Raw genomic sequence first — 16,063 nt, 5'->3', positions numbered from 1 at the left:
TCTGTATGTTTTCACTTTTCTGTCATTTTATTTAGGATCTGCTCAGTACAGCCACAAAACAAATACCCACCTTGACAAAAATTTCTACAGGTTTTCCTTAAAATATTATTAGGATATGGCTATAGTTACTATGAATACCTTCATTGTGTTTTGTATAATGAAATGGTTAAGTTTCATGATCATAAAACATTTCTCTTGTTTAGTTGACACGTGTGTGTGTGTGTATGCAGGGTGAGGGTGTGAGATTCTTAAGCATATCATTTTGTTTGAAATACGCTCTCTTTCTCTCTCTCGCTCTCTCTCTCTCTCTCTCTTTCTTAGTGGCTCCCTCTAGAGTATTTTTATTGAACCAGTTGAACCAGGAAAAGTCCATCCATTTTCCCTCTCTGCAGTTCTGTCCATGCAACAAGTCAAATAAGGAACTGCCGTAAAATCCGCTGATGTCATACGCACACGCACACGCACGCACACAGGCACACACACACACACACACACACACACACAATACGGGAATTCTCTCATCTGGACTTTGATCAGGGGTAGGGATGTGGTTCACTGAGGTTCCCAGAGAGAAGCAAAACTTGCTTCTGTGCAGAAACAAAAGTTAATCTATTAATTCCTTCCAGTGAACGTTTTAATGGACTTTCTGCACGTCCTCATTCAAGTGTTTGGGATGATTTATCCTTCGAAACTTGTGCACACAACACCGAAAATACATTAGCCTTCTTTTCACACTTTAATTAATATTCTTCACTGGAATTTAAATATGATAGCTACACCTATCATTTTTTATATGTGGATGTCCACAGTAGTGTTTTAAACAAAAATGATAAAGAAGTGTAATTTAGTGGCAGTGTATAAGATGAGGATGGGGAGGAGTATTACACACTCACTCTACATTGTAGGCATGTGGGCTACTGAGCTACAGCACTGAAGTAACCCCCTCAGATGAGCATTGGGTCACCAGGTCATCTTGAGCTTGTTAGAAAAAAATATTCATAGTCTTGATCTCGCTGACATTTCTTCTGATATGTGACGCATACCACAGACTGCTCTTCCGTCCCCAGTATCTCTTCTGTGCTATGCTCATTCATGGTTTCATCCTCTCGTCTTCTTTTTCTTTCTGCGTTTCCTGTAAATCTCATGGCCTCTGAGCTTGTGCTGTTTGGCAACAGCAGATAGGAGTGGCTAGCCGCTGACTCATTAGGATCATATGCTCTTGGTTGTGTCACTCTCCTCCACTGGACAGGTGTTTGCGTGTGTTTTTCCACATACTGATAAAGCACCTGCCCATGTTTTCACAGTATCCGAAAACACCTATACCAACAATTTTTAAGAAAGTACAAAAAAATGTAAAAATGTTAAAAAAAAAAACCAAATGACTCCTATATACTTGGAGGAGGTAGAGTGTGAGGACAGGTTTGTGTGAACCTGTGCGGGTGCGCGTGTGTGTGCGTGTGTCTGTGCGTGTGTGTGTCTGTGTGTGTGTGTGCGCGTACATGCCCAGACTTGACACAGCTGAGTGAAATCCCCTATCATTAGCCCTGAGCAATGAGAGACAGAAAGAGAAAGAGCGAAAATGACTTCCTGTTGTGGCAGCCTGTGAATGAGTACTCATGTTCCGCCCTCCCACCGTGCAGCGCTGGGTGTCATTGTTGATAAAAGAGAGGGAGTGCGGCAATTTCATTTTAGTTACAGACAGACAGGAGCGCTCACAACAGAGACACAGAGCACCGAGACTCACTGAACCGCACGGGAGAGCACAGCACACACACACACACACACACACACACACACACAGCACAGCGAGGACCACAGTGTCTCACGGGACCGCGCAGGTGTGTGGACGGGAACGTGGCGGAACGCACTACGACCCTAAGGGACCCCGGAGAGGAGCGCACGTACATGGCAGAGGTGAAGGCTCATTTCTGTCCTCGCCGCTGCGGCCGCTCGGGACCCCGGGGGAGACCCGTCACACCGGGGCGGCCGGACGCTAACGCCGTAACCGCCTTTCTGTCCGTGCCCCGTCAGCGGCCCCAGGCCCCCTCCGCTCCGCCGGGACCTGACAGGGCCGGCGGCTGCCCTGCAGCTGCTCTCTGCGCTGTCGGCTGACTCACGCTGCTCTCTCTCTCCAGATCTACTGCGGAGGAGAGCTGCACCACTTCGTCGACTGCTATGACGCGCACCGCAGCAACTGGATGCGCTACGTCAGCCCGGCCCGGTCCCCGTCGGACCAGAACCTGGTGGCGTGCCAGAACGGCAACGACGTCTTCTTCTACACGCTGCGGCCCGTGGAGCCGCAGCAGGAGCTGCTGGTGTGGTACAGCGAGGAATACTGTGAGAGGATGCACAGGTCTCCCGGCAACGGCCCACAGCAGCAGCACGTGCCCAGTGAGTCCTCAGCTCCCTCTCTTTCCCACACTCTCTTCACCTGTCCCCCCTCCTGGGCTCTCTCCTCCCATTCTACCTCCTCCCCGTCGCCTTCTTTTACACGTCCTCTCCTCTCAGCTCATCACCCTTATTGCTTCTTCACGATCTCATTTGTCCGGAGTCTAAAAACATCTCCACATGCTTTTGTTCCCGCTATTTCCGCTATTACTCTTTTTCCTCCTCTGTTTCCCTCTCTTCTCTCGGGTCTGGTGACAGTGTAACCTACGATGGATAGACAGCTGCTCTCCTGTGTTGCATTATCTGGTTGTGCCAAGTCTACCAAGCATAGAATACCAAAGCTAAACAATACCAGGGATGCTTCATTTATGAAGAAAGAGAGAAGGGGGAGAAAAGTGATTGATAGTCCAGCCACATCTGCCGAGATTTTGAGGTTGAAGTACTGAAAGTCGGGTGAAACCTGGTTGCCATGGTGAGGACAGTGTGGGGACCTCAGAAGTTGGGGGGGGGGGGGGGGGGGGGTGCATGTTAGGGAACAGAATTGTATTAGAAAATGATACACAAATCATATTTGTTGATACTTAACCTCTTTCTTTCTCTCTCCACTCTCGTTCTCTCTGTCTCTCTCTGTCCTGTACTTTCTTTCACGACTTGCACTTAGTTTCCTGTATGTGTCATTTAGAAATTCACAAAAAAAACCAAACTCATTCTGCTTTGTCACCAAATTCAACAGAGAAAAATATGTTGGTCTATTCTGAGGTCAATGGAAGAGGTGTTCAGAGCTTGTTTTCTCTTTCATTTTAACTGTTCTTGTTTTTTTGTGTATTTAAAATGTAAATCATTATAAAATATATATTAATTGTAACATTTATTCAGACAGTTTTAGGATAGAACTATAGTGATCATAAAATCCTTCATTAGATTATTATAGATTAAATATTTGTGTTTCTCTGGTCCACTGATTATGCATAAACATATAGGCAACGTCATCTATTGGATTCATTGCTGAATATTACTGTAGATTTGGAATAACTCATTACAGTTACTGACCAATTCAAGAAGCAGGAAGGATTCTGATAAAGCAAAATAACGATGAAGTCTGAGTCAGTAAACATTCACTTTTTCGAATGATAATGAATAAATGTGATTCCTTTTGAAATCTTGAGACCGCTACATTTTCCCCATATACATGATCACATATAAGCCTTTCTGTGAAATTTGAATTCCTTATTTTATGCAAACAACAGTCATATTTCTAAAAATAATATACATTAGAAGTCTTTCCGTTGTCGTGATATCTTTAATTTATCCGAACAGTTTTTTATTTGCTGACATGACTTGCGCTTGTGATGTTTGGGGGATCTGTTCCACTGAACCTGCTCGAGCCGCAGCTGTGGTTAGCTTGCCACTTTCCCCTTGTAAGCGCCTGCCATGTGAATCAGCGCGATGTTGTGGTAATTAGCACGCGCTAAAGCGCAGGCTTAGGCTGTAACCCCGAGAGAAGAATTCGGGAAGATGAAAAACACCCTATCATTTCAGTGTGATAGGGCGTGAGTGTGTCAGACGAAGCTCATGCTCGACAGAGAGCATTGGTTTGGTCTTCCTTTTTTCACTTTTCACATCTATACTACCACATCCTGCCAGTACCGATCATGACTTGGCAATGTGTCATCCTGAACACGTCACTATGTGTCACTGCATGGCTGGAGAATCCCTTGAATTTTATTGCACACTTAAACTGCACCTTAAACACAAACATTCACCCAGATCCTATCAGCATTCACTGTGAGAGTCATAGTTCTGACAAGTAAAATAGAAACTGTCCTTTATTTAAAAACTGAAGTCTTTGAGATTATCATAAAGATACAGGCAAACGTGTATGCACCCACATGCACGTATGGATAGGTTTCTGTCTCTCACAAGTCATTAATCTATCACACACATCTGCTGTCATCTCCTCTGGTGAACTTTCTTTGTCAGGGCAGATTAAATCACAGACATTAAAGGCTTCATTGTTATCTGTGTGTGTGTGTGCATGTGTTTGCCTGCGTGTGTGTGTGTGTGTGTGTGTGTTTGCCTGTGTGTGTGTATTTGTGTGTGCGTGTGTCTGTATGCGTATGTATGTATGTGTGTGTGTGTGTGTGTGTGTGTATGTGTGTGCGCATGTATGTGCATGTGTATGAGAAAGAGATTTAATTAACATATAATGCAAACACACACGTTTACATTGATCTGATTGAACTGGTTTTAAAGAACAGGGGTGGTTCTCCTTCTCTCAACAGAACATGTGAGCTCAGACTCTGCAGAGCCCAGCCACAGACAGTACCTACCTCACCAGGCCTGGCACCTGGACCAAGACCAAAGGAGCAAGGAGAAGGGGCGGAGGAAGGAGAAAGTGATGGAGAAGGAGGAGGAGGAGGAGACGATAGATGTGGAGGTTCTAGAGAGGGATACTCCGCCTGACACCCCCGATGATCAAATAATGGACTTTAGCACTAGGCTACACAAAGACCCCCGCTCCACCCCATCGCCCAGCTTGGACTCCAGAGAGCTTACTCCCCAGAAAGACCTCTACAGTCGCCCAGGGGGGCTCCCAGATACCCCCTCGCCCAACAGGGACATTCCCCTACACCTTCAGGGCCTGTATGGCCATGGGGAAGGCATGCTGTCCTACCCCCTTTGCCCCCCCTCCGGACCTCTGCACCCCTCATACCAGTTCCTCCCCGCCTACAGCCACCACTACCATCGCCTGTTCTTGCCCCAGTATTCCCCACCTTTCCAGGGTATGCTGCCCCCTAGAGCCCCCCCAGGATACAGCAGCTACCCGAGCAGAGAGAGTTTGCCCTTCCCTATGGCAGCCCAGCCAGGCTTACTCCCCGCGTCCCTGCCATACACAGCCCTGTCCCAGGGAGGGCTGAAGGAGAGGCCCCAAAACACCTCCCCACCCCAGGGGGCCCCCGCCACCCCCGAACTCTCCCCTCAGCAATCCCCTCAACAGTCTCCCCTCCAGGCCACCTTCGAGTGCGAGGAAGCCATCAACCTCAGCCTGGCCACACCAAAGAAGAGCCCCACACCGCCGCCTGTCCCAGGGCACAAGGCCCTGCCCTACCCCCTGAAGAAACAGAATGGCAAGATCAAGTACGAGTGCAACATCTGTCTTAAAACCTTCGGACAGCTGTCCAACCTCAAGGTGAGTCTGTTTAATATGACACAAATGGATGTGTGTGTGTGTGTATCCTGTGTATGTGTGTGTGTGTGTTGTGTAGGCTATGTGTGTTAAAACTCACGGCTGTTTGCGTGCTGCAGGTACACCTGCGAGTTCACAGTGGAGAGAGACCCTTCCAGTGTGACCTCTGTAAGAAGAGCTTCACCCAGCTGGCCCACCTCCAGAAGCATCACCTGGTCCACACAGGAGAGAAACCGCACGAGTGCCAGGTGAGACCTGAATGTCCATCTGTCTGTCTGTCATGGCCTACTCATGCGTACATACAGCAAACACACACACACGCACACACACACACACACACAAGCATGTGTCATTCATCTATCATCTGCCTTACCCAAGAGTCTCACCCTCTCTCTCACTGTTGGAGGGATTGAGAGCATTTAGTATCAGGTATTTTGTAACATACTGTATCAGGTGTCTGAGGGTTTGACAGTGCAGTCATCTTTATTTTCACAATCAGACCATCACTCAGTGAAATGTAAGAACAGGGGCCTTTCAGACAGGTCCAGCTTATACACAGTCACCCCTGAACCAAGGGCTTGGCTCTGACAAAACTGAAGCTAATGCCAGAAGAGGGACTTGTCAAGTGAGATGAATTGGTAATCTAATCTCTCTCTCTCTCTCAGGTGTGTCATAAGCGTTTCAGCAGCACCAGTAACCTGAAGACTCACCTGCGGCTGCACTCAGGGGAGAGGCCGTATGAGTGCAAGCAGTGCGGCACCCGGTTCACGCAGTACATCCACCTGAAGCTGCACCGGCGCCTGCACATGGAGCGCGAGCGGCCCTACGCCTGCCCGCAGTGCGCCGCCGCCTTCGCCCACCGCTTCTCGCTCAACCTCCACCAGCGCACCTGCTGCCCCGCCTCGCCCCCGCCGGCCGCCGCCGCCCCCGCCGACCTGCGGAGGGCCGCCGGCCTCGTCCAGCGCTTCGACGCCAGCGCCGAGGCCGACGGCCTGCCCGAGAGCGCCGGCCCCGCCCTGGTGGACATGGTCATGCAGCGCTGGGTGGAGGAGGGGGAAGAGGGGGAGGAAGGGGAGGGCATGCCCCTGAAGATGGAGGCTCAAGCCCCAAGCCAGCCCCCCGTCCAGCAGCAACGGGCCAGCGTGTTGCACCTGCACAACCGGCCGCTGGTCAAGACAGAGGAGCGGTAGGGCAGGAGGGGGGCAAGAGAGAGGGAGGTAGACCTGAAACTGCTCTCTGGGTTGCAAAGACTACAGAGGTCAGTCAACAAGAAAGCAATTGCTAAATGAGCTTTTTCACCCATCTTTGTGAAAAAGAAGAAAAAAAAGAAAAGGCAAGAAGAGTGAAACCAAAAAAACCCCTTCCACGGTACCACCCCTCCATTCTCTGAGCTGTTTCCGTGGGCAACAGAGAAAGGGAGAGGCCTGTTGCCTGAACTCTTTTCCACATAGGTTTACAAATGCGTAGTTCAGCCTGTTTTAGTTCACTGATACATTATTTTTGGTGGTGTGAATTTTGCTTTTGCTTCATGTGTGTGTTTGTGTGTGTGCTATTGCCTTCTCAGCACAAGGGAAGAGGTATCAATTCCTCAGTTCCTCTTCCAGGTGTCTGCTGATCGGACAACAGCCTGTCTTTTTTCTCTCTCAGGTGTATCACAGCATTTCCTCAAAACCTCCACTCCCTAGACACAGAGGAGGTTTTATCCCATGTGCTGTGTGTGAGAGAGGGAATGAACTGTGTGAATCTCCGAGTGTGTTTTCTAAAAGGAGAAGGCCTCAGGCATGTTTACATGGGACTGCACAAAGGGATTTTTTGGGGAAACTTCACATTTCTCTCTGTGATGTTCCTATTTCACAAACAGGTAGTTGCTTGGTCATTGATTACTGTATTCATTTTCCTTGGACATTTTAATGTTAAAAGTTTGAAAGAAGACCAAATAAATCAGGGTTGTAGAAACCATGAATTTTAAATTTGAAAAGCACAAGCCAAAAAACGCGAACAAAGTAACAAAGAAACAAGCAAAGGTTTCCACAGCTGAACAGATTCCAGGAGGTACCCTGACATTCCTCAGTCTGACGAGATGACCAAAGCCTCGCTGAGCTCCACTTGTGTGGCCAATACTAGCATCAGTTCATATGGACTATGTCAATGTAATTGTAATGAGTTATGTAGCAGCTAGTGAATGAGTCCTCATCAACAGATAGAAATCAAGGGACTCAGTTTTTTCAGTTGATTTTTGTGCTTTTGTATTTCCTTGTATGTGTGTGTGTCTGTGTGTGTGTGTGTTAGTGGGTATGTAGGTGGTCCTCCAAGATAAAGCTTTGAATCATTTAACCTTTTATGACACATTACTGCATACTGAATCTATGCAAAAACATGAAGTTTAAAGGGATGGGTCTGGACGCACACTCCCCCCATCCCGTCTTTCTCTCGGTAATCTCAGGTAAATTACTCAAATCCAGTTCTTACCAATACCCCACAGCATGAGTTCTTCCCCAGTACCTCATCTTTTGGCTAGAACATCACTTGTATGAATTGATTGATTGCTTTAATATGCGTTGTTGTTGTTGTTAAATTACTTTATTAGCACTGGAAAAGGCAGGAACTATATCCATGTGCACCAAATGTGCTGTTACCAAGCAAAAGCAGAGTTTATTGTCAAACTGTCCAAATTATGGTTGCTGACTACATTGTAATTATTGTGAGTTCATTGGTAGTCTTTGTAAATAATGTGTACAGAATCTTTGTCTGTTTAGTTTATTTTTGTTTCAGGTGATACATGCTGTCAATACTTTATACATGAGAGAATATTTTGATTAAAAAATGGAAGCATAGGTAGCATTATTAAACATATTTCTCTTCTACAAATAGTGTGGGTTTCTGTGTCCAAATCCTAGCAGAATTACACACAAGCAAGGAAACTCCTCCCATATAAATAATATTCTCCAATATAATTAATCCCTTCATACCATACTATGCTATGATAATTTTCCATCAATATGATCCAATTGATTTAATACTGCCAGACTTATTGTGCAACAATGACACCTTTTTATAGGACATTATTTGATCATGAAAAACAGCCTGGGGATCAGTATGAAGGTAAGCTCTCTGCCTTCAAGACTGTGACCATATCTGGTGGTTGCAGAGTGAGTGTTATGTTTTCTGGGTGAGATTTATGGCTTAGTTAGTGTTCTACACAATTAAATATTACATGTTAAATCAATTCTTTCAGAGTACATATGGTCCGTGTTGGAGTTGAAATAAGAGTTGAAAAAACACTGAATTCTACTGAACACATCATTGAAACTGATCTCAGCAGTCTTCCTCCTCATATTTCTTGATAAATTCTCACTAAAAACATAAACATGCCTTCAACTTAATTTCTTAGAAACCTGAGGAACTGAGATTAACCTCAACGAATAAAATGGACTGCAGTAGCCTACGGTTTTATAGTAACATAGGAAATGAAAGCTTTCTCCGTTCCACTTCCGTATTTATACTGTTTAAATATAGAGATAAGGCTGTGTACATCTAAATGTGTTCATTATTCTTTTTAAATTTACTGAATTGCATTATTTGCAGATTTAAGTTGGCCTACCAAATACGTGGTGAAATCGCTACGTTGCCCGTGCGATGTACAGCCGATTAAACTTACCTTTATTCTAATGTTTAACCAATGCTGTTGTTTTGTCAATACATTAAAACTAAAACTATTCTTGTTAGTCTAAACACTTGTAAATATATAGTAAATGTCCAATTTAGCGTCGAGTCCTTTGCAATTGCGAGTTCTGAGCGAATCTGTGCGAGCAGAATTAACGTTCATTATTTAGCAAGTGATACGATTTCGGTTCCTCGTTTTGTCCGAGCAACACAGGTAGGCCTATCAGTGATTTTCACAACTGAGGTAAACTAAAGTATCAGCCAATCTTTCATAGATACATTATATAATCCCTTTGTTTTGCATCTGTCAGGTTGGTAATGGACTGATAAGCGCGTGTCGATGCTACTATGTTTATGATGATCATGTTTTGTCCGCAATAGAAGTGCAAAGGAGTAGCCTATGCATATAAGACACAGGATCAATTAGTAATACGCGAGTAAATGAGTAAATGAAGGAAGATACGTTGCTTCAATTGGATTTCAATGCCGAACCGTGTGCCAAACTATCAACGTACAAGTTCGGAGATGACGTCGACACAGTCTTTCGAATAACGAAACTAAATTACAGCAACCGGAAATGACGGTAGTTACAGTAAGTTTATGCACCATTTCCCTTTCCTTTCAGATTATAGGCGTCTGTTTCCAAGCCTTTACTGTCTATACTGCTGCTTGCTTCCCACAACAGGGCTGAGCAGGCATGGCAGGGAAATCCCGCTCGCCTTCTTCACCAGAACCATAGAGTAAGAGAGGACAGGATGTGCTTCGTCACATAAAGCCACAATAAGTGACAAAATGTATGAGAGGTTAGTCACAGTAACAAAAAGGCTGATGTAGTCACACCTGGATTGATAGACCAACACAGATTGGCTGGCTGACACTCACCAAGTTATACTTCTGTTGATTTAGAATGTGCAATGATGTGAGTTGATGTGAAGTTTAAACTGGAGCCAGCAGTGCGAGTGAGCAGTTGATTGTGTTTGTAGGAGACTGGTTGGGTGTGTGTGTGCATTATGTGTGTCTCTTGGGGCTGGGGGGTGGGTGGCGGACGATGACGAGTGAGTTGGTGTGTGGCTCACAGAGCCTTGTTTCCTGTTTCCTCTCGGACTGCTCTGCTCTTCAGAAGGTGTGTACCCTTCTGTGAAACCCTGCAACAGAGGGGGGCAGACGGGGTGTGTGTGAAAGGGTGCACATACAACCCTACGATCAATACTGTATGTTAAAAAACTCTACACACTAACCACAAAACTTTACACTAAACCAGCAAAAGCAAACAATTCTTGAAAAACTCTTTTAAAAAATTGTGTTTTTGCGTCAATACAGTACACAAACCATCATTTGAATAAGCACACGAAGCACCAACTACGCATTGATAGTATAAATGAAATACACTTGTGGCTTTTGCTTTTTTGTGTAGTAAACACACATACACACAGGTATCCAAATGTGTAAAGTATGGATGTGTATTCCGAACATAACACACTATCAATACAAATAAGGGGAAAAAATTATATATTTTTCCTCAATATGTTCTAACACTCCTCAAACAACAAAAGCGCAGGTGAAGAAAACAAAAACATTTGTGTTAGAAAAAAAGAACAGAAATTTTTTTTGGGTCTGGTCCTCCTCTAGTTCTCACCCCTCTGACTTTCTGTCCAGTATTGGCCTCCATTGTTCTCCAAACCGAATGTTTACCTGTGGCCTATTTTTAGTGCTCAAGCTCTGATTTCTAAGTGAACTCATTATCTAAAAGTGTTTTCACATGTGTCAATTGGCAAAATAGTGTAGCAATGTAGAGACCAATGTTTACAGTTTTGCTAGAAGTGTGTTAATACATTGAAAACTGAGTGTAAAGCAGAGAACGTGCATTCAGTTTGGCACACTTGATAAATGCATTGGCTACAAGTGTTAATGGTTTCAGAGATAGTGCTTCAAGAATCACTGTTAGTGTTTAAGCATTCAGAAAAAACTGTAAATACAGAGCAATAATTGCAGTTTATAAATTTCATAGCATGAATAACACGAGTTTCCTCAGTTTGCCATTGAGTTTGACATAATAATAAAAAAAATAAACTTGTTAGTTTCCTAAAAAGTTTAAGGTCCTGCATGATGTTACATTAAGTATGGTAATATTCATGCTGTTCCTGTGAACATGAATCAACACTGAACTTAATTCCACTTGGTGGAATGGAGCCAACAGTCTGACTCCAATCCATAAACCAGCACGCCAAGCTATCTACCGCGGTGCTGTTCAAGGTATGGACTTCCATGGAATGAAAATGAAAAATAAAACTGCCCTGCGGCTTTTCCGCAGAAAAACGGACACCAGCCATGCAAGATTTACTTGATTGTTTGTCATCTCTCACGTCAAGCATGAGCTATCACTTGTATGCTCCAAACTGAAAAAAATGCAAGATTATAGATCGTTCAGGTGGACATACTTTCTGATCTTGTCTTTGTTGTCTCACTTCCTCCCGGTGGTAGAACGAGCTACCTGCAACTCCTAAACTGACTTTTAGAGATTCTCACAGGTAGAAGATTGTTGCACATGTTGTACCCAAACAATATGTGGGAACCGGCTGGGGGGCATGAGAGGGGTTGAGGTGAGTGCAAGATGCACATAGACCATAAACAAACAAACAAACAAACAGAACATTTTGTACATAATAAAGATGACACTCGTGGCTATCAAATGGAAGCTGTTGCACACTGCAATGTGGCAGGACAAGAAACTGGGCTTGCATCTCAGGGGCTGGAGTTGAGATTCCCAGGTGGCCCACTGTTGCTGTACTCTTGAGTAACGCTCTTAACCTGATTTTCAGGATCAAACCATGCAACTGATTCATTCACCGATCAATTATAATATTTTTAAATGTTTGAATGTTTTAACCTCATCTTTTAATATGATGCAAATCTTTCCTGAGCATGGTCAATAATAGTGAAATGCTACTACTTAAGATGTATTGTTGTGATAATCTCAAGAAACATACAGTATCTGTTTTAATAGCATAGTGCCTGTTTGGAAACTTAAGCCGCGTTTCCACCGCAGGAACTATACCCCGGAACTAGGAACCTTTTGAGGAACTCAGTGCGTTTCCACCGCAGGAACTAGGGTCTAAATTTAGTTCTGGGGGCTTTGTTTTACCCCCCAAAACGTTCCTGCTCGGGGGGTAGTACTTTCCGAAAGTACAGGAACCTTTTGGGTGGAGCTTGCAGCGCTGAACATTTCTGATTGGTCGAGTACTCGTAGCATTTGTGTTGTATTTATTTTCCGCCATTACCCGCCATGTTTGAAAATATGCAGCGGCAAACCAATTTATTTTCATAATAACTTCAAATCAAACTTGTATGTTATGCGGCGCAGTAGCCTACTTTTGGTTATAGCCTGTCAACGTCTTGGAATTATAACGTGTGCTCTTCTGTTCTTTTCTTGCTTTAGTATTCGTTTTATAAAATGCTAAGCATTCGTGCTGGGACAGCATATTACGTAGGCTACCAAAACATTCAAACGGATTAATTCGGTTGCTGAATATTTTCTTCCGGATTTTCTTTGTTAGCCCGTTGTAATTGACTCAAAACGTTTGATACAGTTATGTGAGGTATGCGGTAGTTCTGCATAATTAACATTGGTGATACAGTACAAGCAAACTGGAAATCACCTTCCGCACTTTTTATCCGGGTAAAATAACAGGTTAATTCTAGTAATCTTCCCTTTAGCTTTTTCAGACTGCCGTAATTTTACTCAATTTTACTGCCATTTTTCAATTCCACGAAAAGACCAGGAAGACTATGGACTCATTTATGGTGCATGGTTCGCATCTGGAGGGCACACTTCGCTGCTCGGCTAGCAGTAACTTCGAAGGAAAGCAAACGGTGGCTGTACCACTACTAATTTACATTTTCACGCAAGTCCGAGTTTTCGTTCTATTCTTGTCATTTTGCGATTAGCCTATATGGAATTGACGACGAGAAAGTAATAAAACAGCAAATTGTTTACAACGTGTGCATGTTTTCTGCTGTTAATGAATGTGTTTGAGAGGATATATGAAAATCAATAAATACAAAAGTAACCATATATAGTCATTGTTGGTAACCCGTTGTATATAAGTGGAATAAACCCCTCCGGGCTGTCCCGGTTATTAGAAAATAATGTAGGCTACTTCGGTGGTAGTATGGGGTTACAGAAGAAATCATATGACAGATGGACCGACGACAACGTCAGTGGGCTAATTTGCCTAATCTTCGCGGTACTTTAGACCCCGGTGGAAACGCAGACAACCATTGGCTGAAGGAACCTTTTAGTTCCTGGTAAAGTAGTTCCTGGGACTGAAAGTTCCGGGTAATTTTGGTGGAAACGCGGCTTTAGTGGCAAATGAATCCGGGCTAAACCACAATGAACTTGTGGCAAAAAGATATTTTCAATCACCTCAATACATTAGATAATTTAAAAATATTTGGTCATATTAATACTTATAAAATAGTTTTATCAACTGTGTACGAGCCTGATATAATAGGCAGCATCCAAAAGTTCCAGGTATCCATTCACATGATTCCAGTATGGGTTGTTCCTCTTTAAGCTGGTTTCTAAAGTTACATTAAGTATGGTTTCTAAAGTAAGAGAGGGATTGCCTTTCTCATTGTAAAAAAGTGAATTATTTCAGTGAAATTTTGTTATTTGCTATCACAAAACACATTGTGCAAATTAATTAATTAATTTCACTTTCACACACATATTTCTTGCATTGTCCTGAGAAGCAACATTTCTATCAGAGGGAGACAGTAGTGTACACACACACACACACACACACACACACACACACGCGCACATGCAATGTACACACACGCACACACACACGCACTAGGTCAATGGTAACATGGTGATTCCTAACATTCCACGAATGTCTATGATTCCATTTTAAATGACTATTTTGACATGTATAAGTTTGTGTTCTGAGGTTAGCACCCCCAGAGGCCTCGCAGGGTACAGCAGTGGTGATTTGCCTGTCCTCATGATGGCTCAGCTGGGCTTACTCTCAGGGTTAAGTCAGATGCAGAGTTTCCCTTCCCTTCCCTTCCCTTCCCTTACTTCAAGGTGTGAATCCCCAAAACGCCTGCATGAAATATAGCAGCTGCATTTAGTGATGTCCAGTTCCAATTCACGAAAGGAGAGCGAGCACCAGTCACCCTGCCCTTCGTAGCTTAGTCCCAGGGGGAGAAGAAGAAGGTCCCCAGAACACCTCCCTGTACCTCCTCAATAAGGTGAGTCTTAAAACCTTCAGACAGCTGTCCAGTAAAATTCTCTCTCTCTCTCTATCGCTCTCTCTCTCTCTCTATATGAGTGTGTGTGTGTGTTAAGAAACATTTTAAAAAATGTTCTCTTTACACTCTAAATAATCTCCTACTTTTAAACTTACTAACATATAGAGACAGAGGGATCACTCACACCCTTGACCCACCCAAAATCTGCTTGTTTTCCTGTAGCCTACCCAGTATAACTATGGCTGGAACAATGTGGCATGTATGTGAACTAACAGGTTTACACTACATTTATTGTAAATCGCCCTTTACGGCAACAAATAGCAACACCATGAAGGGGAAATTATTATCACTGAGTCTAGTGTGCCACCTAGTGTCCACATTGCTCAAATACTATATTCCCAGGTATGATTATAACTTTCCCCCTGGACCCTTTAGGATATCCCATTCCACAAACTCACTATACAATTTATGAGCATTATTAGCTGATGCATTACTCAATCGTACATAAAAAAATATTACAAACAGAAAGCTGTGCCCATTGTAGATGTAGTCTCTCAACTGACTATAAATTACTACTAGAAAAGTGTAAGATATGGTCACCAGTGCAGTTAACAGTTCAAAATCAACGGGGGACTGTCACTGTGGCTCTAGGAAAGGTATTTACCAGTTATCTTATTACATCTTATTACATCTAACCTGGGCTATGTGGACATTTCCACTCAACAGTATGCACACAATTTTGCCGCCCTCTGAAAAAAGAAACAAAACAAAGAAAGCCCTACAAAAGCGTGTTGTACAGGTACTATACCTGTTTAAAAACTGAGTAATTGAGTTGAGTGAGAGCACACATTTTTGAACAGCTTTCTCTGCAAAAGAATTCCTCACATTAACTTGAGACATCCTTCAAGTGCTCCAAGACTTCCTATTCAAAATAACAATAATATTAATGATCGTCAGGGACAAGGGGTAAACATTTAAACACCTTTAAACTTACATTGCAAGGGCACAGTGTGAGCTGAAAAGGTTTAGTTGTCCACATAGCCCAGTCTGAGTTTAAAGGACACTTACTTGTTCAAGGTTTTAATGTCAAGATACTAATACTAACGTAGCTTGAGTCAAAGAAGCATTTTTTCCCAGAATCACCATACTTAAGGAAATCTAGATTCTACGGCTAGCTGTTGAATAAGGGCACACACGGTTCCCATAATAATATCCAGAAATGCTGGGATCCTGCAAATGCATATGTGAGCTTTTTGGATCTATGTATGAAGTATTTAAGTGTTAAATTGGTAAGAATAAATGGACTAATGATACCCTTGCTGCACTTTAAGCTAAAACTTGAATTTGAAAAGAAACTACTTGATAGCAGGTCTTGTGCATATTTTACAATAGCAGATTTATTCCAGTCCATTTGTATCTTCCACTGCGCTAAACAGCTACCGCATTGAAGCCTGAACTATGTATTGAATGAAGGCAGAAATGTTAACGATTGAGCTGAAGGGCCTCATCTGTTCATTTTAGAGCTCCTTCAGATGAAATGATTTGAGGACTGCTGCTAGGTTGACATCA

General features: G+C 43.5%; 1 protein-coding gene across 1 annotated transcript; it reads left to right on the top strand.

The window, feature by feature from the left end:
• Positions 1–1,712: 1,712 nt before the first annotated feature.
• Positions 1,713–6,894, top strand: prdm1b (PR domain containing 1b, with ZNF domain). Its single transcript, XM_035428521.1, has 5 exons — positions 1,713–1,914; positions 2,136–2,391; positions 4,671–5,578; positions 5,695–5,823; positions 6,241–6,894. The coding sequence occupies exons 1-5, from the start codon at positions 1,906–1,908 to the stop codon at positions 6,763–6,765; spliced, it is 1,827 nt and encodes a 608-aa protein (XP_035284412.1). The 5' UTR covers positions 1,713–1,905; the 3' UTR covers positions 6,766–6,894.
• Positions 6,895–16,063: the final 9,169 nt, after the last annotated feature.

Source organism: Anguilla anguilla, chromosome 8, assembly GCF_013347855.1.
Source record: "Anguilla anguilla isolate fAngAng1 chromosome 8, fAngAng1.pri, whole genome shotgun sequence".
NCBI lineage: Eukaryota > Metazoa > Chordata > Actinopteri > Anguilliformes > Anguillidae > Anguilla > Anguilla anguilla.
The sequence above is the reverse complement of the archived record's forward strand: the minus strand, read 5'-3'. Positions and strand labels throughout refer to the sequence as shown.